Source organism: Pollachius pollachius (assembly GCF_949987615.1).
Source record: "Pollachius pollachius genome assembly, chromosome: 12".
Lineage (NCBI taxonomy): Eukaryota > Metazoa > Chordata > Actinopteri > Gadiformes > Gadidae > Pollachius > Pollachius pollachius.
In genome coordinates, this window is record NC_136945.1 from 3281307 (window position 1) to 3306853 (window position 25547).

A 25547-nucleotide genomic window follows, 5' to 3' on the forward strand; every position below is an offset into this window, starting at 1 on the left:
CTTCATCTTTCAGCTGAGCTTTTTAATTTGATAAGGGATCATCCCTGGTGGATAGTGGATATCTGAGACTTGATTAATAACACTGTACAAATCCCAGGAGGGAAATTCAGGTGTTGCAGCAGCAAAGATAAAAGGGATCTATAATTGGAGATGGATGCCTTTTCAGAGAGATTAAAATAAATATGATTAACTGCAAAAGTTTCATAATAATCTGAAGGGTTACTTTTTAGGTACTTTTGACATACTGATCATTAGGGCCATTTAGCATCTTGTTAATTGAGTACCAAACGCGATAAAAAAATCAAGTGTTTCTAAAAAAAGCCTAATCTAATATTGATGGCTCTTTGATAGCTCTATAGAAATTTACATAAAAATGTATTGTTTTTTTCAATAAGGAACCATTCACATTTATTTGATAAAAACGGTTTTGTTTTATTAGTATGAGCAAATCGTTGGAAACATTGTTTTATTCTCCACACTTTATAGAGGGCTTTAAAATATATTAGTTCTGTTATTAAACTTTTATTATAACATGTTATGAAAATTATGTGAACTGAAGCCACACAATGTGCTGCCTTCGTATATAAAACACACACAAAAATGCACACAGATAATAAACATGCCAGGACCAGCAAAAAAAGTCTTTGGCTTTAGGTTCTTGGTCCTTTCTTCTTAAAAAGACCAAACTGTACATATGCAATATATGATCGTTGTTATATCAGCATGACCTGTACAAGAATGTTAAGGTACCAACATGTCGTTACACCCAGTCTGTGTGATTAAAAAGTGACCCTCAGACCACTTCTTAATCTACAAGTCAGAATATTCTAAAAGCGCAAAAGGATAACTTGGAAATGTTGATGGACTCAAACAACCTTTTTTTGAAAATGTGTATCTATGTGATATTAGATTGTTGTGCAGACAACCCCATTGAGCCTGCGGAGTAACTGGGTTGTAATTCTGACAAGAAATGATGTACTATTACTGTAGAAACAAACCTTCCAAAGGTATTTAACATAAAGAAAATGGGTCTGAGCGTGTGTGTAAGGTCCACAATGTGAGATTACATTCATCCTTTGGTACATGAACATAACAAATAAGTTTGAATAAAAAAGAAAGTAGCATTCCAGAATTAAAAAATAATACATAAATGCTTGAAAAGTTTTGTCGCTGCTTCTATTTGATTCATAATAAAACCCCAAATGACTCACTCAAGCTCAAGTAAGCTGCTGGTATAAATTTCCAAAACATAAACACACATGCGAACACACACATACGCTAACACACAAACACACAGACATACACACACACAAAAAATATATATATATACACTCACACACACCTCATTCAGAAGTAATCTTGTTTATATATAGAAATCCTTGGATGTTCTTATGAGTTTCTTGTGTCTAAGCTCATCTCATCTGCGAAGCTGTGGGCCCAGCATGACTTTGTTAATAAAGTTGACGATGGCGACTGCAGGCTGCTCTGGGTCGATCTCTGCAAACAGGTGACAAACGTTCTCGGTTGTACTTCCTGTCCGCCGCGCCACGAAGCCAAATATCCTACAGGAAGGGTGATGGGATTGGTTATAAGAAGAGGCTTATTGTTATTTTATTGAATATAACAACAACATTAAAAATCTTTCTGACAAATGTGTTGAAGGTTGATAATTTGCCATGCAATTATCAGACATATTTGACAAAAGCAACACAGACTAACATACAAACAGTGAACAGACAACCAATGACACAATAGACCCAAGCACTTACTTGCTTGATGTGCTATTAGAGTTAGTCCACCTGAAGCACGGGGTACACAAAATGAGACGGAGACAAAAGCTTAGGACAATCTCTCTGACCAAGTCCATTGCTTGGTCAAACCATTTAAACAGCCAACAATAAAGTCTATGAACAAATTCCCGGGAACAAAAACAAAAACACAAAGAACATTCAAGCTAGAGTAGGGCGATATCTGTATCTAGTATTACTAACTGTATACTTTATATTGAAAATGTATCACTATATTACCGATCTCAATATTTTCATAATATCTGTATATTGCCCAACTCTAGTTTAATGTCCACTAGCTTAGCAGCCGACAAAGCTAAACAATTATAATAAATAAGAAGGTTCAAGCAGAAGAGAGCTGGCCACAGTCTAGCCATAAGACACCATTTCAAATGTTGTAATAATAACACTACCCACCTCTGGTCCTTTGGGTCTAAGCTGCTGAACGTCACACTGTTGATTGGGTAGTGTCTTCTGAAAAATAGCCTTGGTAGAAGAAACAGTACAGTAGAAATACTTTTCAGAACAGGTCATAATATGAATTCAAACCAATTGCACAGCTGTAAAACAATATATTTTCAGTGTATGTACATACAGAAGAAAAAAAAAAGAGGGAGAAACCAGTTGGTCCCTGTGGAGTAAATAAGTTGATGTGAAACAGAACTCCCTCCGTGGCAACGGCCAACTGGAGAACATAGACTTAGGCGTTTGAAGTATGCAGTTGAAATGTCTGCTCCCAAGAACCAATTAATCAAAAAGTATCATGACTCAACAAGCTTATTGTCCTGTTTGAACTAAATGTGAAACTATATCATTGTAAAGTAATTGGGCCAAGGTAAAATAACTTGGCCGAATGGGGGTTTGAACCCAGTAGCGTTCAACACCCCAACCAGCACACCATCCTGATCTCACTGAGACTTACCTTCGCTTGCCATCCGTCAGAGTGATGCCCTGAATGGACACTTTGAAGTGGACCACAGTGGCCGTGGGACGGGGACTTAGGGCCAGGGTGCATTTGGTTGCCTTGGAGATGGCCTGGGGCCCTGTCAGCGATTCGGTTTCCACAGAGTTCAGATACAACACATTGCATGCTGGGAAGAGGTGAAAGATGAGGAACAACATACATGGTGTTATAAATTGTTTTAATAAATGTCCTGCATTTGTCCACGTTGTAAGTTGGACAGTCTACGCTGATCACAAGCAAATACTACAGCTCTTGCTAATGCTTTATATGAGTATGACCTTGAACAACAATACACTGGGATTGTCTTGATGAAGCGTGGTGGGATTGTTACGCTACCTGCTCCTTGCTTGAGGAGATTTGCCGCCGTGCTCGTGTTGGTGACACTCTGTATCTCCTGGAGCTCTCCCACCAGATCTAGAACATCACATTTATAGGATCACATCTCTGTGGTGTAACTTCATATACTAGTGCACGCACACAATGTTGGACAGCAGGGAACCATTAGAGATACCAGCAATCCCACTGTACACGCAGTATATCGAGTGCTGAGGGATTAGACCGATTAATTCAGCTAAAGAAATAATTCAATTGTAAGCAATACGCAAACGATTGAACAGATCTCCAGTGCTGCCGCTATGTATAGACACAACAATACCACCGATTATTTACCCTTGACCGGGACGAGCAGCGCACAGGGCAGGGAGATGGGAGTGATTGAATGCTGGTATACCAGCGCAGACAAACTTCCTGGAAGAACGAGAGATACGGAAAACAGATGAGCTAATCAAAAGAAACCCACATCGTCAATCGTGTAACTGGGCTGAGCACGTCAGGCGTATCAGCGGATCTCATATCACAGGACATCAGCGCTCCACCCCCCCCAGTGCTACGAACCAAAGTACGACTCGTTCTGACAGCCCTTGATCTTCACGCCGCGCGGGCCCGTCTCGATCAGGAAGTGTCTCACCAGCTGCTCCAGCGAATCTCCTGCCGCACAGAGAGGAGGCTTCAACATTGGTGCTATACTCTTGCAGAAGGACTCAGGAGTTCTGTTTGGATTTGTGTGGTGCTGCCTCCAGAACATCAATGTCTTCATTACTAAGCTGAAACTTTGACTTTCTATTTCTTGGTTTAATATAACAGGATGCAACTGAAACATGAGAGCGAGAAAACCCTCAGTAGTACTTATATATACACAATATCACTTAATTTCCTGTCTCGGATTAATAAGGTATCTTTTGTTTTGATCTAATCTTAAGCGCTACGCCAAAAGGCAGACCTTATTCTTTGATCTCTGTTAAGGCTGTTTGTCACAACAGACCTTTGCTGGTGTTGAGGTTGGCATTCAGGGGAGGAGTGGTGACCTTGAGGGCCAGACCGTAGGCCCCCTGGAAGGAGTTACTGTCTCTGATGAGGAAGGACCCGGGCTCCTTGTCCTTCAGCACTGCTATAGCTGCAGGACAAGCAGAAGAAGAACAACAAGGCACATTTGAGTCATTCAAGGCAGTGTTTGGCATTCAAAGGCCAACATAAACATTTCTTATGGATCACTGTTGTTACACAAAAGAGGGAGAATGACCGTGAACGTGCCTTGAAAGTGCCCCTGCATCTACCCCCTACCTTGATCCCTGGAGATGCCCGGTTTGTACCAGTACTTGGAGCTGTCTTGGACAAACTTTGCGTTGACCTTTGTGTCTGCTTCATCTCTACTGCCGGACTGAGCGGACCCTCGTCGTCCTGGGGGGGGGGGCTCGACCATGGAGGGGGAGAAGGTGACGTGATGCTGGCCGCCGGACGAAGACGACGAGGAGGTGTTGGAGCAGGAGGTGGAGGAGGAGGCGAGGGAGGCGGAGGAAGGTGCCGACTCCGCCCTGAGCAGCGAGCTGTGGCCGTTGAGCGCCAGCGGGGAGGAGGAGAAGCGCTTCTTCTCGGGCAGCGGGGGCTGGGGGGCGGGGATGGTGACGGCGGTGTACCCCGTGTAGGGCACGTGGGGCACGTTGAGCAGCGGGTAGTAGTACGACGCCAGGGGGAAGGTGGGGGTGCTGTAGCCGTCGGGCACCGGCGACGGGGGTTTGGACGGCTCGGACGGGCTGTCCCGGTCGGGGGACGGTCTCGGGGGGCCGGCCTGGGGGGAGGACTCCCTGGCCGGGGAGCCTTTGGGAGACTGTGCAGACGTCGGCGTGGAGCTTCCGCTGGACAAAGACGCGTCTCTGCTGGCCGTGTCGGACCCCTGGGCGTCGCCAGGGAGGGCAGAGCCATTGAGCTGCACTTGGATCTTAGTCACCGACTGAATGGTTACAGTGGTTTGAGAGGACGTGTCTGATTGGCCGGATTCCTTTGCACTTCCTGTTTCTTTGTTGTTTTCACCGATCTTGGCCGTTAACCCCAGACTCTGTGAATGCTTGCTTGCGTTTTCTGACTCGTCTGTGGATGAGCAGGGGGGTTGTTTTGTGGCTGCTTGGGGTGGTTGGGACACAGTGTTGTTGGTGTTTGTGTTGGACTCCAGAGAAGGAGAGGACGCAGCTCCGTGGCTCGGCTTCTGGACCCCCTGGGGAGCGTTCTGGGGGGTCCCGCTGTCAACACATTCCTCTGTGATCCTGGAAGGAAGGGGAAACATCAAGGCTAGGGTAGGCAATTTGGAGAAACCAGCCAGAGTAAGTACTTTCAAAGATTTTGAAAGAAGCCAAAAATCTCAATTATCCCTTCCGCCCTCCTTTCAAAGCCACTCCTGACTAGCTTGCTAGCTTTAGCATTGGTCTGCCTAGCCTTGTGGAAGAATCCCGTCATGCACAGCAAGTGCACGGGCAGAGTTCAGGCAGGCAGACAGGTAGGTAGGTAGACAGGTAGGCAACAGATACCAGACAAAAAATATATATTTATTGTCAGAGCATTTAATTTATTTATTTATTCTGTCAGGATGTAAAGAGAATGTCAACAGATGTGAAATGAAATGCTCCTACCCTAGCTTTAACAGCTGTCTGTAAGGCCACTCACCTGACATCAGACTGTGTAGGGGTGCTGCATATGAGCGTATAGTCCTGGTCTACATCCATTCCAGCAGCACTGTCTTGGTCACTTGAAGGACTCACAGACTTGTTGTCCTTCGCGTCAGCCTGGGCTGTTTGATCTTGGGGGTAAATAAGTAGTGAAACACTTAACATTAGAGAAAGTTTGTTGGTTTCATCAAAACACACACAATTTCCTTTGCGGAGGCAGGACCAGTCAGCCAATAACAATTGACCAGTTACGGGGACAACAAGCTCACCTCTGTGGTGGGTATTCTCTTTTGAGCCCCTGGCTCTGGAAGGGCTCTCCGCTGCCTGACTCCTCCCAGGAGAGGCTCCAGGCATCGGGCTGGTGGGAGCCAGCGGTGAGGAGGATCCAGACTGGTACCCTGAAGCATAGCCCCTGCTCTCATGGCTCTCTGCTGGGGAGGATTGATAAGGGATGCAGGCACAGGAGAGATGGGCTGGCGGTGGGGTACGGTACCCCTGGTGGAGCACCAGGACAGACCCTGCTTGGTCCGGGGTCTGAGGCTGCTCTAATGAAGAATGGCACACGCGATACGGCTGCATGGCTGTCTTGTGCTGCCAGAACTCTGCAGCCTCTCTCTTGGCCTCCCAGTGGCTGTCAGCCCAAACCGGGGGTCCCTCCCTCGTCTGCTGTATCTCCACCTCTCGGCCCCAGTGCAGGCTCCCCAATTTGTCAGAGTGCAGCGGATGGAACAACCGGACCGACGCCGACTGGTGCTCTCTGCGGCCGGCGCAGTCCCTGCAGCCGCAGCCAGAGGGCGCCGTCGGCGGTTGGAAGAACAGCTCTCTGTAGGGGCTAGTGGGCAGGGAGGGCGGCCCGTGGCCGGGGTAGTGGACCAGGTGACACTCCTCCGGGGAGCACTCCCGGCTGGAGGCAGGCAGGCTGTAGCTGTGGGGGTGGGCCAGCTCCGGGGTGGAGTGGGGGAAGCAGGCCCGGTGGACGCAGAGCATGGGGGCGGGCGGACACTCCCAGGGCAGCTCTGGTAGCGGGTGCCCGCTGTGGCGGTGGTACAGCTCCACGTGTGGGGAGTGGTGCGGGGTGGGGGAGAGGGGTTTGGACGGTAGGGCGGGCAGCGTGCGGCTCTTGGGGTTGTTCTTGGTGGTGGCGGCGGCGCGTTGAGCGGGATGGTGCCCGTTGTCGGCAAGGCACGGCTCTCTGGCCCTCTCCCAGCCCCCCTCCCCCGCCCTGCCCACCCCGGGACTGCAGCACTGATGCCCCCCCCGCCTGAAGCCCTCCAGCCCCCCCGAGGGCTCGGCGTCGTCCAGGATGGCCGTCTCCCTGTCCCGTTCTTTGCCCCTCCCTGCTCTGTCCCTGGCTCTGTCCTCCCCCTCCACTGCCCTCCTCTCCCCCCCGTCCCTCTGCGAGCGCGTCGGGGAGGTGGAGGACGGCTCCTCCGGCCGGTCAGAGGAGGGGGAGGCTGAGTGGCGGCCCGGGTCGGAGCTGAAGGAGGCAGGAGGCTGCGGAGCGGCGGCCTGCATCGGGGGCCCCACCGTGGGGCTCAGAGACAGGCGTACGGCCCCGATCGACCCCGGGCCCCGCCGCTTCCTCACCTGGGCGTACAGACTGCCGTCCAAAGGGCCCCGTGTGTGAGGGATCCCTGGCATGGGGGAGGATATTGCAGTCATATACATGTGCAGCACACGTCACATTTGCCGTTAATTGAATATAATTTTCATTAGCTTCCATAACCTGTGGTCTGTGTGTCCATGTATTTGTGTGTAAGTGTTTGTATATGTTTCTTGAAGTCACATTGTGTGACACACTGGCCAATCTTTGAGGGATATAAAACCCCATTTACGTTTTTTCTTCAAGCATTTTATGTCTTTACGAGAAATAACATTCCCATTGCTGGGTGAGTTAAACTTTTTGTTAAAGTGATTGGGAATTTAAATGATGGTGGGGATCCCTCTCACTATCTCTCTATTTCTCCCCCACTATCTCTCTAGATCTCTCTCACTATCGCTGTTTGACTCTATATCTCTCTATACCTCTCTCACTATGTCTCTATACGGCTCTCTCATTCCTATCATCCCTATGTCCCTCTATGTCTCTCTTTCTCTATATTTCTCTCTCTTTGTGTATGTTTGTGTGTGTATACACGTTGTCTTACTCTCCAGGCTGTCTTGGTGGTGTAGGTTGAAGTTCTCATAGGAGTCCCATCTAACCACCGGGTCAGACGTGTTGTAGTCTACTGTGATGGAGGGTTCATTCTTCTGATATTCACGCCCTAGCCAAACACATTGCAGTTATTTTGATGTGAAGCATACTGTTTAATGAATCAATAAGACACACTCCCTGAAGCAATCATTTCACAGAATTCACTCACTCAAACTTCAATAGAGGAATTGTACATCATTTGTGACTGAGAATTAAAGCTGTTTATTGTTTGCTGAACATCAACTGTTAAACTATTAACTTTTTTCAGTTCAGACAAACGTATGCAACATTTTGGTTTTGTTTTCTGCCTAATTTTCCCCTTGGGCTGTGGGGCTTCTGTCGCATACAGAGGAAATACTGTGAAATGAGTTCAAGAACGAGAGGTAGTCACCTTTTATTTTATCTGGACTGCTGGAGAAGATGAACTCCACCGAGTTATCGGGAGGGAATCTGTCATCTTTAGAGAGACACGCAGAATAAACAACATCATAAATACTGTGAATACCCATTTCTGTCTCAAGTAATCATTTCAACTCATACAACAAAAACAATAAAAATAATAATATATTCAGCAAAAGTAATAAACGTGTACTTAATTTAGTTATAAGTAGTAGTTGTGTGTGTGAATGTGTGTGTGTGTGTGTGGGGGGGGGGGGGGGTGTGTATGTGTGTGTCTATGCATATTCATTTGTGCAGTGTAGCGCAGCGGACGCAGTTCAATTTTCTATCATTTCTTTCCTAGGGATTCAGCGTTGCTGCATTACGCACATGCATTGTCACGCAGCACTTAGGACACAGTCCAATTGTCACGAGAGCATGGCCTACTGAGCACAGCTGTTTCTTTTTCAATTCACCAGGCACTGTCATTCCTTATCTGATTCAAGTGTGTGTATGTGTGTGTGTGTGTGTGTGTGTGTGTGTTTGTGTGTGTGTGTGTGTGTGTGTGTGTGTGTGTGTGTGTGTGTGTGTTTGTGTGCTACATAAAGTGCACTAGAAACGAGAATCTTATGTTCGGGAGAGCAGTACACAGAGTTGTGGCCTTTCATCCTTTGCTGGGGAACAAGTTGTGTTTGCCCATAGGATCCTATTAATTTTCTTTAATAGTCTACATTGTGATTTTAACATTGGAATACGATCATGACTGTTTACACACTTGCATGGGTGTTCATAGTGTAAATACACAAATGAATTTGAATTTAAGGTTAAAACACACTAGATAAAGAGACTTCTAAATTCCGACACCTTGAGGATATTTCCATTTTCCGTCCATAAGTCAGGAATATCTGGGACTTCCTGTTTAGACCGCCTGTTTGGCGTCTCCTGACCCCAACGCTCTGGCCCCCCGTGCCCACCAGGGAGTATACCTGAGCAGGCTGAGTCCAGTTCAGTCTTGCCGAACCACAGCTGGGCTCCGTGGACCGTGCAGGTGTGGAACTGAACCCTGAACACCACCTCTCTATGGGCGCTGCGAGGCCGTCGGTGGTAACACTTGACCTGGGACGACAGGGCAGGTGGGCGGCAGGCATGGAGGGATGAATGGAGGTTGGAAGATAAAGACATTGGTCAGAGGTACAGATACACAACGGCTTCCTTTGCATGGATTTCAAATAGACGTCTGTGTTTTACATCATGTTTTGGAATCAGGAGGCCGAATTGATGTGATGTTGCTGGTGTATAGTAGTCACAATGTGTTGGGGTTTAACGTGGTTATTCTGTATTCATTCTCATGGCAAGGGCCATAGTGGTGTATATATAAACACACAATGAAATTAGCCTACAATATAATTGATTATACATCAACTAGGGATGTGAACAACTCAAATTTTTCATGGTTGAATAATCAGTGGGTGGCATGAACTAATAATCAATTATTCAATGTGTGCCAAGATTCATAAAGGCAGCCATGGATCATCGGCAAGAAATCCCTTAATATCTTAAACGCAAAAAAACAACTACCTGCTAAGTAGTTCGTCAAATTGTCTGCTCAGCCTTCTGTTCAGAGCTGGTAAATTGTGAAAAATGCATTAAACTGTAATCAGAAAACGCGGTTATATGCTATAGACCCTAAAGTATCTGTGGTATAAAGGCTGGGACGAATTTGTACTATGTGTACAATGCATAACGTTAGCTCTCTGGCTCATACCTGAGCGGACTAGAATACCTCCCGTTGCCAAGTTGTCACTAAGGTCCGTCCTTTTTAGTGGAGGAGTGAACAACGTTTCCGTTGCATAAGAACCTTACGGGAGGGTAATGATTGTTCCAGGTATTAGTCAAACCCTCAGGCGTTACCAGGGAAAAAAAGTTATGGCTTGTGAAAAACTTTATATTTGTATTGTAAACGCATGAAAATATAAATGAATGGTCTTAATTTATTTTCTTTGGCAAGTGACCATGGTATAAGCGGGATAATGCTCTTCAAGGTGTCCAACATTAGTTCCGTCCGTTAATTCTTGTTTATTTGAATGGAAAAAAATGTTAACGGTCCAAATGTTAAAAATCAGCTTTGACCCTCGGGAACGAATAATCTAATATTCTGACCCATCCCTAACATCAACAATAGCAGCAAAGGGAAGTCTAGGTGAATAATAAAAATAGGTACTAATATTTGGCAAAATCCTATGATTCAATTAAACTTAATGTTCAAGCCAGTCTTTAGCCTCAGTGTGACGTACCTTCACTTGACTGTGAAGCGTTGTATTGGCCTCCTGATGGATGGCTGCATAACGGTGTGTGTAGAATAAGCAGTGTGTCATGATGTGCGTCGTGTGCTAAACAGTGCAGAATGGTCTGTCTCTCACCATGATGTCCCCTTTCAACAACAAAGCTGGTTCCATGGTCACACACAGTTTCCTGGCTCTGGAGTTGTGTGGGTCACTGAAATACACACACAAACAAAGGTAAACACACACACACACAAACATACACACATAGACACACACACACACACACACACACACACACACACAAACACACACACAGGTACACACAGACACATACACACCCTCAAGCATACACAAACACACACACACACACACACACACACACACACACACACACACACACACACACACACACAAACACACACACACACTCACACACACACATAAACAAAATGTTTCACAGGAGAGCCCACTTGAAGGACATTAAACCAGTCAGGACACGCTTCTATTTAGAAAACTACAGGTAAACACAAGCTTTTATTAGAGTAATGGTTAGCCCTAATCCAAACACTGACAGATGAAGATATGAACACGCCTGAGTCAAACGCCCAGAGGGATAGAAGAGAGCCAAACAACTCAACTAGTAGAACAAGGTGACTTACTAGACGCCGGAGGTGTAAACCAGCTGGAGAGACTGATATATCTTCAGGAAGGGATAGTAACCTACAAAGAGACAGAAAGAGAATCAGAAAGTGGAAGGACACATATTAGAAGCCAGTCAATGTTACTTGTGTATTCCTTAAACCAACTTAAGAGCCTCACAGACCCACAGTATACAATGGCCCCTAACCCTCAGCCATCTACATGTTTAGGAGCAGCAAACATAATGTTGGCAACAAATAAAAACAAATATATTTAAGATGGAGACATAGGAAAGTATTAGATAGGTACTGAGTGAAAAAACAACAATCATGTCTGTTGGCTAGTTGGTGGATCTGAAATATTAAAAGAGCATTTAAACTCGTAAATGCTGGGCAGCGGCTGTTAGATAACAGTGCTATCCATGCCCAAGTACATATACAAAAACGTTTGGTTGGACTCTATACATAATTGATGTATCGTGACCGTATCATAACCGTGTCATAACCGTATCACAAGCAGCCGTGGAGGACGCTATACTGACTGGTAGGAGTGGTGTGAGACTGACCTCCCTCTGCCTGGAAGTTTGGCAGCGATGGAATGAGGATCTGCTGTAGGAATAGAGGACTGCTGTTCATCTTGATGGAGCCAGACAACAGACCCCCAAAGTAGTAGATGTACCTGACCAGGAGGGGAAGGACGGGAAGGATGTCAGGTGAATTCTTATAGATTTTTATTTTGTATTGTAGATCTCTGTAAAATGCCTATGGGCCTCTAAAAAAGCATTGTATGAATACAATTACTATTGCTATTCTACATTTGAGCAGTGAACTTTGAACTAGGGTTAGTTCAAAGTTGCACCAAACAACACCTTTAACATTAAAGGAGTTGAGAATTGTAAAGAGCAGAAAGACGTCCCTCCCTCCCTCCGTTTCTCTGCCACCGAGAATTGTTGCATTTTACACACCTGTGATTGACAGGCAAGATAGATTCCACGAAACCAATCATGAAAAAGAAAAATCTCTTATTGGTTTGAAATGATTTGGGAACAGTCTTAAATCTAAATCATCTCAAACAGGTAAGCAGATATATTTCCACTGCGTATTTCATTCAATAATAGTGGACGGATTGCTAAACCAATTCTTACAAATAAGACTAAAATAATATCCCTCAAATCGTACATAAAGCACCTTAAACATGAAAACGAAATGTATGTGACTCGACTGAAGAGATCACATTGATTTTCTTTCAGATTGCAGAGTGAGAGTGAGAAGGAGAAGTATAGTGGGGTATATAAGTGGGTTGCACCTGTTCTGAGAGGGCTGTAGAGAGGAGGAAACTTTATCTTCACAGAACTTCCTCATGGCCAGGGTTGTGAGTGCCTGGTCAGCCCTGTGAACAGTTATCACTGCGTTAAGACCCCAGATACTGAAGCTCCGTCGGTGCTGACCTTTGCAAAGACCACACAGTTCCCCTTCTTTCATTGGCTGAGGTGTGTGAACCGTTAGGGCTAACATTAGGGCTCCTTGTGTGATATGCATTTTTATTTGCTTAACATCATACTTTCAAATGCTTACACACCGTTTTGAAATAATCAGACCTAAGGCAGGAATGGTAAGTGTTTTCAAATTACATTCATTTTAACATTTTTTTTCCTACATTTTTTGCTGACGTTTAGCAACTCTGCAATATAAAATCCTGAGATCGGGACAAAAATGCAGTAAAGAAACTTGAATGGGTTACGACAGCCCACAAGCTATTCATTATTAAATAATCGGGGGGCAGGAGAATTACATTATGTTCCTAGTATAACTGTGTGTAGAGGGATAGAGAGCACTTTACCCTGCAGTTATCTTGCTGTAGTGCATGTAGGCGGCTACAATGACGCCAGTCTTCCCTTTGTTACCCTGTTAAACAAAGCCCCAAAGACCATTGTGATGTTGACCACTTCCAACACACATGATTTAGATGTAAGAGATCAATAAATATGACACACAATACAATGCATAAACAGTTATAACTAATGGATGGATGACTAAATAACTGGATATCAATAGATCATGTGAATGAACAATTAAAGTCAATTCTAAGATGGAAGTCTTCCGATCACTTCACTTTCTTTTTCACACAGTCCCAGTAAACGGGACCCTGTTCAACTCAACACTGACCTTGCAGTGCAGGACCACCACGTTCTGGGGGTCAGAGATCAACCAGGTGTCCATGGCCTTGCACACAGCACAGATCCTGTCCAGGGGCGGGGCGTGGTGCTCAGGCCAGCCGTAGTCCTGGACCTGCCACGGGACCGAGAGAGAGCAATGTGAGAGTTTAGGGTCTTTCTGAGTTGACCTCTTAGTTGACCTCTCGTCACACACAAATTCACTTTTAGAAAGATGACGCCCACTTTACAATTTTTCTCCTATTTATTTAGTTTTTTTAGTTTTTTTCATGTGTAAAACCTTGGTTAAAAGTTAAGGCAATCATAAGCGCCTTGCATAATGGCAGTTTGCAAAAAAGCAGCTCTGCCATGGCGCATTTGAAGAATCCTTGTTTGTTGCGAAGCTGCTCTTTGTGACGACCCCTTAGTGAGGCCACGTGAAATTCAGTTCCGCTACCCAGCTAGCCTTTAGAACCAAGATGGCCACCAGGGGAATAAGGCCCATACTCGAATCAAAGCATGAACCTGTGAGATGATAAGGCAGTCAAATCGCTATAATGCAGTCTGTGTGTTTCCAATGGATGAATGGATGAATTATCCAAATTCAATACTGTTGCTTTCTTTAGTTGTGAGTTTTTTATCGTGATATTACATTTTTGTTCAATTTGTTGTATTTTCTCCCACATGCTTCATGTGTGATCCACCATTTGTGTACCTTTGGGTTAAGGCTGGCGATGTCATGTCTCTTCTCCGACAAATTCAGGAGCTGAAATAAAGACAGAAACCATCATTAATAAGTATGAATGTTATACGTACATAATACAGATACACCAACACAGTGGCTTGATACTAGTACCTGATAACGGCCTCACGGTCTGGAGCAGTAACAGCAGAAAAAGGAATTCAAAACACAGTGAAACACGCCGATGTAAAAATAAAAAGTATGAATAAAACATGGCTTAAACATATCCTATGCATAATTTAGTTGTGTTTGAATTCCCATATTTACTGAGCGATAGGAAGATGCCCCCTGCTCGGTGAGTGCATACCCCTCCATGAACAAGAATTCAAAGAAAAGATGTGGGAAAACTCTATTTGTGCACTTTTATTTATATTACATCCTGTTGAACTGCATTTCTAAATGCATTTGAGATTTAAGGGGGAATGCTACTATAAAAAGAGCAATGTTAAGGGGACCACAGGCACCCTTATATTTAGCTTGTAGAGGGTATATTAAAGACCATATTTGTAGTATTTCCTAATGAAAATAAAATAGACCTATGTTAGTAATTTGCTCATATGCTCTTTACCCATTAACTTCAGTTAAACATGTGAAAACAGTAATCCAGTAATACCTAATTTAATGATATGTTATTTCCGTATTAATTTAGCTTACGATGTGCTACTTTGACAAGTGACTAATGCCAGCCACCAAACTAATGCAGTGGTTCCCACCAAAATACTTTACTTGGGGCATTTCAAATAGTTTTATCCATGATCCCACATTACCTAACAACGTCATCAAGCAATGTCTTTGGTCATGATTGAGTGATCCCCTAGCAGCAGAAATAACATATCCTACTTTTAAAGTGTAAATTAACTCCCTGAATAAACAACCCGGTATCTCTCCATCTTGACATCGAGGTGCCTGAGTAAAGGCACTTGAGTGTGGGGCAGACTAGAACATTCACACACTGGTAGGCAGAGACGCTCAGATAAAACATAGACTTATCTAAATGACATCATGTCTTCATTTATTAATAGTGCTGAAAATTACATTTGATGAATATGTTGAAGCTCATATATGACACATTACCCCCAAAATAAATTCAATGTTGTCATGGAAAACCCATCTGGTGTTGACTTTTCCTTATTTTAATACCTGTGCTGTGTTATCTCGCCCCCCTGTGTATTTTTACCTATTTGCAGAAGGGGGGTCAACAAAAGGGGGTGGGCTCAGTAACCGCCGGTCCTAATTGCTAACCGCAATGAAAGCTAACAAGGTTTTACACATGAAAAAAGCTATACTAACGGTCCGGCCTATAGGTAACTAGACAGGAGGCTGGGGCATGCACACTAAATTAAAATACAAATACTGTGTGCTGTACTGTTTTTGCATTTGCATCACTCCTAGACGCAATGTGTAACCCACTGCCCCCTTAAAGACAACAACATTGCTCCAAACATGTCAAATGGCGAGCACACTGTTCCATCAGTCCATCAATCCATTGGACACGTTAGTCCTGTTTGCTCCGCTCACCATAAACTTGTCCTGGTGTTTGGATTTCAGCATGGCCGCCACTTCTTGCAGGTTTCCACAGTAACGCTGCTCCTCCAGGTCGGGCAGGAAGAAGACGGATATGATCCTCTCGGTGATGTAGGTGAGGTCGAAGTCATAGTGGCGCTCCATCACCTGCTCCATCACCAGCTCCACACTCTTGCTCCTGGACAATCAACACGTTGTGACTTCTCCTAATTATCGGTTACTAATTACTAATTTTCATTTAGTAGACGCTTTTAGTGTCTGCTAAAGTGGTGGTTGAGTGTGGCACTACCTGGGTAAGGAGCCCCTCTTCTTTTGAAATGTAGAGGTAATGGAGCCCTTCTGAAAGACAGCACACAGGGGAGACGGGCAGAGGGACAGGGAGTGTTACCATGGCAACAATAAATACTAAAAGTACAACCGAATAGAAAAGAACAGATTTATTTCAAAACAAACTCACCAGGTCAGACGCAGAGTGACAGTTGCCGGTCAACCAGGAAAAGAGAGAGAGAGCACATTTAGCTTTGGTTTATAAGAACACCAGTAACCCAACATGTAGACACACTAACCCCACAGACACTAAGCGACTGGGACATTGTATGCCAAGTCATGTGTTTGTTTTGATGCTGCTGGGTCCCCTCCAGCTGGAGGGATGAGGGGATGGAGGGATAGTGCGGGAAGGAAGAGTGCAGATGGAGAGGGCAGGAAGTCTCTCTCTGTCTCCCTCTTGCTCTCTCTTTGTGTTGTCTGGGGCAGCTGGTTTGCAGAGGTAGCTGTCAGCAGAGATTTAAATGCACCACATGAAGTGCACAAATGCCAGACTGTGTGTGTGCTCCGGCCATGACGCACACACACAGACACGCACGGATGTAAGAACGCCCACACACATGCACACGCAGGCACACACACATAGATACACACACACACACGCACGCACACTAAAGCAAATGCGCACAGAGGTATAAAGGTTTGTACAAAGACACACACAATCAGTAACACAACAACAACATATTTCCATAGACTCAATCTAAATCAACCTATTTCAAGTCGCTATCCATGGCCAAAAATAGGTAGCACAGTGGTGATGGAGCCAACGGCCCACTCGCCCTTTCTTTTGCAGCCTTAGGATAAAAAGCAGTTCTCAATTGAGACCAAATGGGTGTTGGACTTTATTGTGAAGAGAAAAGAGGGAATTGTTGCTTCTGAAGACTCAACATGTTGCTCACAGCGTCTCCCTGAGTTGGTCTTCGAAAACCGGCCAAACCAGACACAGGCACACACACACACACACACACACACACACACACACACACACACACACACACACACAACACACACACACACACAAACATACACACACACATACACATACTCTTAAATATAAAACACATTGGAGGAAGGAGGTCAATCCAACAACCACTGCTTTCACCCAACAACACATTCAAATGATGTGAGACAATATGACTCTATGCACCTCACTAAAAGTATGGCTCAGGTAGTTCAAGCAAAAGTCTTTCATTGTCAGTAATGTAGCAATAGTATAGAAACAGTCATAGTGTAGTGGTCATAGACCAGACCGGTGGGTCAACACAAGCAGTCTTGTGTCAGAGGTAAATTGCCCCATTGAAATGGGCAAACATGCCCATTTCAGGCCTCTTTCACTGGTTTGCAAAGACCTGTGAAATACAAACAACAGAAGTGAGCCAGTAAACCTCTTCAGTAAACCCCAGACATTGGAATAAGGTTTAGAAGCCGAGGCACACGGCTTCCCTCGTCTCCACACTCTCTCTCTCTCTCTAACGTCACTCCTCAAACTTTGACCCTTCTACTACGCAGTGACAGAGGCTTGACAGATAGCTGCACCGCCCTCTGGGTGGGTTTTGGGGGATGGAGGGCTAATGATGACAGGTGGCTGTCAAAAGGTTCAAGAGTCAAGCCACTGAAGCAAACGTAATGCCCCGGCATCACCACCCAAACAACCTCAACGAATACCTCAGCCATTTTCCTTATTTTAACAACCTTCTTGAAAGCATTCCACATTTACAATGTGATGCATGGATATTTTTATTGTCCAAGACTAAGTGGTCATGGCTTGCATGTTTCAGACGTTGGCCAATGAGGGATGCTTACACACCAGTAGCATCTTCTTCTGGTTAAAGAGTAATGAAAGAAGATGACAGAAAGGGACAGAGAGCAGGGTACACAAACATACTGAAGATTGAATCTGACCGGCGTCACAGGCATCACACAGACATTTCCTGACGCACAGACACACATGACAACCACACGTGTTCACACACACAGACATACACACATGTGGGCGGTCGCACGCACGCACGCACACACACACACACACACACACACACACACACACACACACACACACACACAGATAGGATACATACAGTATGTTGCAGTACATCGGCACGCTGCAGGCTTACGCAAAACACTCAAACAGACATGTCTCTTGCTTTACAGAGAGGAGAACAATGGAATACAATCAAATATAAAGATTGAGTTGTGCTCACCCACAGTTTAATAGCAGCTAGAGCAACCAGCTTTGAGTACTGTTATATTCTGCGGGTGAGCAGAACTCATTGTTATGCCATTCAACCACAGTCTGAGGTCCCAGGGCCTGTCTACAGAGACAGACAGGGCATGGGCGACATCAAATTTACTAAAACACAGGAAATAGCTGTGAACATGGCAGTTGGAGCCCTAGGGGAGGAAAGAGCAGCTAATTGGCTTAATAAAAGGTCTTAAGTCGATAGCTTTGGGCCTTTAGGAAGAAAGGATAAGTCATGGGACGCTATGCAGGCGTGACACACACACAGCCTTAGCCCCCAAAGGTCAGGAACACTGGTGTTTACCTTATGTGGAGGACTAGAGTATCATTGTCAGCACTTTGAAACAGGAATTGGTCGAAACACACACACAAATATAAACAAAAACACTAACACAGTCACAAACACACAGCGTGTATATGTGCAGCTTGGCGGGAAGGGGAGGGGGGGGTTCATTAGTGCCTGGAGCCTGTGTGCAGGGGCCACAGGGAACGGGGCCATCTGGCTCAGCCTGCCCTGTCAATCAGCTAGCGTTTACCTCATATTCCACCCCTCTATCTAACCGTGGGTGACCGGGTGCCTGGCTGGCCGACTGCTTGATGGGATGGTTTAATTATTTGGCTTGGTTTGGTGGCTGCTGCTGAACACTGGTTCAGCAAGCCACTGGCACCAGCTTGCTGAAGGGCTGCTCAGCTGAGCTTACTGCGGGCCGGGGGCCAAGCGGGGAACTTTCACCGCACACAGCTTCTGGTGGACCCCAGCGAGTCTCCAAAACGGCAACAGGCCGCGCCCACAACAGACATCCTATTAGGTTACCCTTTCCATCAACAGCCAGCTGTCAGCCGACGTTAGCCAAGTGGGAGACCAGCACCCAGCAGGTTGCCATGGGGGCAGAGTCAGTGTCAGTGTGTGTTGTGTGTGTGTGTGTGTGTGTGTGTGTGTGTGTGTGTGTGTGTGTGTGTGTGTGTGTGTGTGTGTGTGTGTGTGTGTGTGTGTGTGTGTGTGTGTGTGTGTGTGTGTGTGTGTGTGTGTGTGCTAGTGTGTGTGTGTGTGTGTGTGATGACAACGTGCTCTTGCCGGAGTCAGGAAAGAGTGGGACTTCAGTGAGTCAGCCTTTCCCGTTTGAGAATGGAAAGCCAAAAATGACCCAAAGAATATATTCTAAAAGCGTACCAAAATAAAGCATTTTTATCTGAGAAAAATGAAGAATGACATCCGCCGGCCATTTGGGCATACCTTTTAGTACGTTTTTGTTAGAGGCAGAGTCAATAGTAGTCATAACACAGCCCAGCTTAAGGGGTGCCAGTACTTAGGATCTCACAGCAAGTTATAAAGCTTTATATTATTCAAGTGAAGCAATCAATCTCTTCTTCTTCCTCTAATCCTCATCTATCCATCCCTACCAAAACAGTTGTCTGTCTATTTTTACCCTTCCTGGCTTCCTTCCCTCTATCCTAACTTTTACCTCCTAAGCTTTCACATCCACCATCCCTCCCTTCATTCTTTCTCTGTAAAGTGTGTGTGTGTGTTTGTGTGTGTTGTGTATGTGTATGTTAGTGTGTGTGCATGTATGTGTGTGTGTGTGTGTTTGGGTGTGCGCACGTGCATGTGTGTGTGCTTGCGTGTGTGTGTGTATGTTTGTGTGTGTGTGTGTGTGTGTGTGTGTGCATTTGTGCGTACGTGCGTGCATGCGTGCGTGTATGTGTGTGTGCATGTGTGTGTGTGTGTGTGTGTGTGTGTGTGTGTGTGTGTGTGTGTGTGTAGGGTAAACATATTGACCACAAACATTGCTGCCAGGGCCAATAAGTATGGCCGCCTGCTGAACAAACATGGTCTGCCATCGTGTGACAAAGGCCCACCTAGATTCAGCGGGTGCTTAGTGAGGGTCAGAGGGACGTAGGGTCAGGGTAATGAAGGGGGGACGGAGGGAGGCTGGTGGTGCAAAGTTGAAGGGTACCGAGGTGTTTAGGGAAGGGGGTGATAACAAGCTTTAGTGGACCCATGGTCAACATGAGATCAGAGAGGAACAGAAGAAGAAAGAGCAAATTACAAAGATGGGAAGATGAAGAGAAAGTGGCGGCAGAAACTAGACACAGGCACGCACGCAAGCACACACACAGGCACACACGCAGGCACACATGCAGGCATGCACACAGAAAACAAGGGTGAGGGAGAGTAAAGATAGAGAACAACAGAGTGAGAGATAGTGAAATCAATGATGGGCAAAGAGAGACGGAGAAATACTGCCACAGAAAAAGAGTGCAAAAGAGAAAGAGAATACGCAGAGGACAGGAGAGGGAGGGTGTAAGAGAGAGAGAATGTAAGAGAGATTATTGGTAGAGAGTGAGAGAGTGGTAGACAGAGAATGATACAGAGATAGTGTAATTATTGGTTGAGTGAGAGAGAGAGAGAGAGAGAGGTCAACAGCTGAGCATGGCTCCTGATCACTGAGGGAGAGGGGGCTATTTCAATAGACCTTCCTATTGCAGATACTACTATCGCCCCTGGAGACTGGGGGTCTGGTTGTGTATATTGTCTCTCCGTATGCATCTCATTGCTCTGATGGCTAAATTCAGAGCCCCCTTTAGCTTCCAGACACCGAGACATTACACAGTGATGAGCATGGGACCTATGTTGTCCCGTGGCTGTAGCAAATGCTGTATGTGCCCACGTATGCTTTATGGCTGTTGACGATATATGAACAATTGTATTTGGTGGAGAATTTCCGAAACCCTATTTAGATTACCTTTGACACAATACTTTGACCTTCCCTAGAAAAGAAACGTGATGGATCAAATCAGCTGTGCTTTTTTGTTATCATCATTAACAAACATAGCATCCATATAATCCCTGGAACTGTGCACACACACTCCGCAGACAGGGCTTTTACTAGCAGCAGGCTTAGCTGCACAGGAAATGAAAAAATATGGGTAAATATAACCACAATGTCTGTTGTCTGTGTGTGTGTGTGTGTGTGTGTGTTTGTGTGTGTGTGTGTGTGTGTGTGTATGTGTGTGTGTGTTCTTGTTTGTGTGTGTTTGTATGGTGTGCATGTGAGTTTGTGCGTTCATGTGTATGTGAGCGTGCATGTGGGTCCGTGCATGCTTGTATTTGTATTCATACAAACATCCCCCCCTCCCCCTCACAGATGCGCACACACACACACACACACACACACACACACACACACACAGTGCGACCAAATGACACAACATTGATCTCGTCCCATCGGGCAGCATGCTACAGAAATGCCAGCGCCACACTGTGGCAGCAACATTGATTCAGATGATGCGAGGGGAGCATTGATTCTGTCGACAGAGCAACACATATCCACAGTACTCCAGTTGGCAGGTGCGGCAGCAGGGAGGCTCAAATAAAAGTAAGCAAAAAGACTATTGTTTTTTGTTGCGCTTTCTGCTTCCTCCACCCCAAAAATAAATAGTAGTTTTAAACCTGAGGGACTCTATGCACAGTCAATGCACTGCAACACACTGCTGGCCGTGTTATATCAGCATGCATGCCCGTCCTTTGAATCAGTGGTTCCCAACCTTTGAATTTATGTGTACCACTTAACGGTCATCAAGAGTTTTTTTGTGGACCATCTCAGTAAAAAAAAAGATACATACAGGCAGTGGCTGAGCAAAGCATGGCCAGTGGAGTACAGTGGAAATAACACTCAGCAACACTGCTAACATGTGTTAATTTAGCAAACACAAATGAACACAAAACATCAATGGAAAGCCTACAATGGAAAACACATGATGGAATGCATAAAGGCCAAAGGGAGTCATTAGTGTCCCTAACCCTAACCCTTATACTATATTAAGGCAGACTGAACAACATTTACAATACAATTTATATTCTATGATCTATAAGATTCTTTGGATGATTGTACATTTTTCAATTTAAAGGATGAAATCGCATGTCTAGATAATAATTCATAAATCAGCACCGCGCATTAGCAGCAGCAGCTGCTGGGGCTCAATTTCAGCGGCGGCAATCTGTGTTTCAGTGTGTCATAATTAGTGAGCATCAGTTGATGTCGGGACAGCTGACTATAGGTTCTGAAAACACACACACTGACTCGCACACGTACACACTCCCAACATCCGTCAGTCTAACACTTAGAGACAGGGGAAGGAGAGGACATGCCAACGTAAACATAGGTAACAGTCACACACACACACACACACACACAGACACATTACACTAGACAAACACAGCATATACGTCTATCGTTCCTTTCCTCTGGAATGTAAACAGAAACAACAGCACACGTCCACGTACAAGACAGTTAAATACATTTTGGAAAAAGTCTGCATGAAGCATTGAGTACTTGGTTATATTGGGTGCACTCAGAAGTTCCAGAAGTCACTCTCTTTCCCTGCCCTGCCCTGCCCTGCCCATGGTTACAACTGCCTCATTAAAAATGAAAGCCGATGAATTCACTCCCTTGTATGAAAAATGTAATCAACGTCCTCTTTGTAGGTCACAGAAATGCTTCTCATTGAATGTTTTTTTTTTTTTTTTTTTCTTACTTGGGCAGAACATGATGGCTAAATGACTTGAATATAATAATGCTAACTATTACATATATCATACTGGATAACTTTCAGGTGTTTAAAAGCACAACATGCTTTACAAATACAATCACTGCTGAATGAAGAAACATGTGTGCACGCTGCACGTGGTCATCCAGATAAGAGTATGAAAGCTTTTAAAATACAGAAGACGGTTTCTTTTTTACCTTTCAAGAAGCTTCTCCAGGTCCCTCTCTCTGGCCAACCTCGTATGATTGGGACTGATACTGTACCTCTGTCTCTAGCTGTGTGTCTCTCTCTCTCTCTCTCTCTCTCTCTCTCTCTCTCTCTATCGCTCACCAACTCACTCGCTCCCTTAACAACTCATGCTGCCTCTCTGCTTTCCTGTGTCTCTTCCCATAACACGTACACTCTCTAGCGGTCCCTCTCTCTTTCTCGGTTGCTCTCTCTCTCTGCCTCTCTGCCTCTCTCCCCCTCTCTCTCACTCTCTCTCCATTATCCTTTCTCCCCATTCTAGCTGTCTCTCTTTCCCTCTTTCTCGCTCTGCTGCTCTCATTCTGTCTCTGCCCCTCTCATTCCCTCTCATTCTCTCTCTCTCCCCCTCTGTTTGCAACACAGACTCTCTCCACCACTCCTCTCTCTCTCTCTCTCTCTCTCTCTCTCTCGAGCATGCATTAATACAAACATAAGTACAGTACACATTCGCTGGAGTATGTAAACACGTGTGGGGTGGTTGTATGTGTTTGCACGCAAGCAAACACACACACACACACATGCGCGTTGGCGCACATGCATCAAGTTAAACACTAATGGTGAATACTTAGCAGCCTTGTAAAGCTAAAGGACTCTGATCTCCTTCTTCCCTTGCCTGGGGCTAAACTATGATGGAGAGAGAGAGGAATATTAACTAGAGAACCGATAGAGAAGATGGAGAGAGAGAGAGAGAGAGAGAGAGAGAGAGAGAGAGAGAGAGAGAGAGAGAGAGAAGACATAAGCAGAGAAACTTATGTAGCTTTTGGGCATTTTTGTATCTGTTGGCAAAAATAATCATATCATTCCTTTTGCCAAAAAGAGATAACCAATAATAAATAATAAATGTATTATTATTTATATACAATAAATTGTGGGAATATTTAACATAATTTATTTAAAAAAAAAAAATTGGATTGGTGCTTGAGAACCAGTTGTGACGCTAGTGGAAACTAGTGCTGATATTTCTGGTGACATTGTTTCCCCGGGAATAACCTGGAAATACACAGTGGAGCTTGAATGTTGAAGGCCTACCCAACAGTTATTTTTCTTCAGAGGTATACAACTACAGATAATACCCAAAGATGAAAAACATATTGAAAGCATCAAAAGGTGTTTGAAGGGTCAAAACATGCATTATAAAGACACAAAGGTCTAAAGTTGAAAAGCTGCCCATAGTGGAAAAGCTATAGTGCAAACATGAGGACAAGACCGAGATATACAGTACATCACAATAGCATCACAATAGAAGGATAGCATAACAGAGTCCCCAGCCTGACACATTTTCAACCCATGCATCTCCCTGGGCAACTATTCAAGTTCCAAACTGGAAAGAATCCACATACTTGTTTATATGCAGACAACCGCACGCGTACTACACACACATACGCACACGCACACACACAAACACGTGCCCAGTTGGTTCGTACTTATTTGTGTCCTCTGTGATGATCGCAGGCATCTGTGGCACTTTGTTCATCTTCTATATTTACTCTCTAATGTCCTCCGATCCAGACTGATCATTCAGTGTAAAGATGTTCCACACTGATCCATGGCACCTGCCATTTGACCGACAATCAGAGGTTGATTCTGGATATCGCCACGGTGACCGGGGAAGGATGTGTACCAAAATAATAATCCTCATGCAATGCAACTCCATGATGGTGCAACAGCTGGTGGTGCCTGGTCAGACCCATTGAGAGAGGGGGGAGAGGCGGAGTGTGTGGAGCCGTGTGTGGGATTGAAGGCATTTGGGAATGCATCCTGGCATCACTTGGTGCAACAACTTGTGCACATTTAATAACAACTCGTGCACACTATTTACCAATTTGTCACTAAGCAACAACTTGTGCACACTAAACAGCAATTAGTCAGTAAGCAATAACTTAAAAAACCTTGTGCACAAAATATAGCAATTTGTCAAGAACCAACAACTTGCGCATGTTAAACAACAACTTCTGCACACAAACAGCAATTTGTCCCTGAGCAACAATTTGTGCACACAAATTAACAATTTGACACCAAAAAACGTAGACACTTAACATGACAACTTATGCACTAAACAACAACTAAATAAGAGACTTCACCTCCCTCTACTTCAGGGTTGATCCCGTCCCAGAGCACCAAGACGTCTAACAAACAGACCCTGCCTGTCTATTTCCACTTAGGCCCTGGCTGCATTACAGACGCCTTCTGGACAATGTCTATGATTCATTGCTGCCCCCCAGTGATCAAAGCCAGCAGGGTTTGCCGTCCTAATGCAGACTTGAATACTTGTGGTGTGAATGGTTGGTTCCCATTTGCCTGAAGAAGAAAAAAAATGACATGCGTGGATGTGTCTAAATAAAAAATGCAGACTACACAACAGTGTAGTAGTGGCATTATTTATTCATTATATATTATACTTATGGATGTGTAAATGTATTGATGTGCTTCAATATTCAATGTTCATTGTTATAAATATATGCTTCTAGATATGTGCCCTTTTATTAATCCAACCCAGATTGTGGAACATATTTTGAAGTCATTTTTCCA

General features: G+C 44.9%; 1 protein-coding gene across 1 annotated transcript in view; it reads right to left on the reverse strand.

The window, feature by feature from the left end:
* Positions 1–461: 461 nt before the first annotated feature.
* Positions 462–25547, reverse strand: part of LOC307083960 (tensin-2-like) — a 32072-nt gene continuing 6986 nt past the window's right edge. The window contains exons 2-24 of the mRNA XM_079748040.1: positions 15951–15997; positions 15656–15839; positions 14111–14161; positions 13409–13531; positions 13083–13147; positions 12549–12632; positions 11809–11921; positions 11264–11324; positions 10740–10815; positions 9306–9435; positions 8333–8398; positions 7895–8011; positions 6017–7381; positions 5746–5878; positions 4372–5348; positions 4073–4204; positions 3646–3738; positions 3421–3498; positions 3088–3165; positions 2710–2878; positions 2205–2273; positions 1770–1799; positions 462–1562 (exon numbers count right to left, since the gene is read on the reverse strand). Of these exons, the coding sequence (XP_079604166.1) occupies positions 1418–1562; positions 1770–1799; positions 2205–2273; positions 2710–2878; positions 3088–3165; positions 3421–3498; positions 3646–3738; positions 4073–4204; positions 4372–5348; positions 5746–5878; positions 6017–7381; positions 7895–8011; positions 8333–8398; positions 9306–9435; positions 10740–10815; positions 11264–11324; positions 11809–11921; positions 12549–12632; positions 13083–13147; positions 13409–13531; positions 14111–14161; positions 15656–15839; positions 15951–15997 (4386 nt within the window). The 3' untranslated portion in view covers positions 462–1417. The remainder of the gene's footprint in view (positions 1563–1769; positions 1800–2204; positions 2274–2709; positions 2879–3087; positions 3166–3420; positions 3499–3645; positions 3739–4072; positions 4205–4371; positions 5349–5745; positions 5879–6016; positions 7382–7894; positions 8012–8332; positions 8399–9305; positions 9436–10739; positions 10816–11263; positions 11325–11808; positions 11922–12548; positions 12633–13082; positions 13148–13408; positions 13532–14110; positions 14162–15655; positions 15840–15950; positions 15998–25547) is intronic.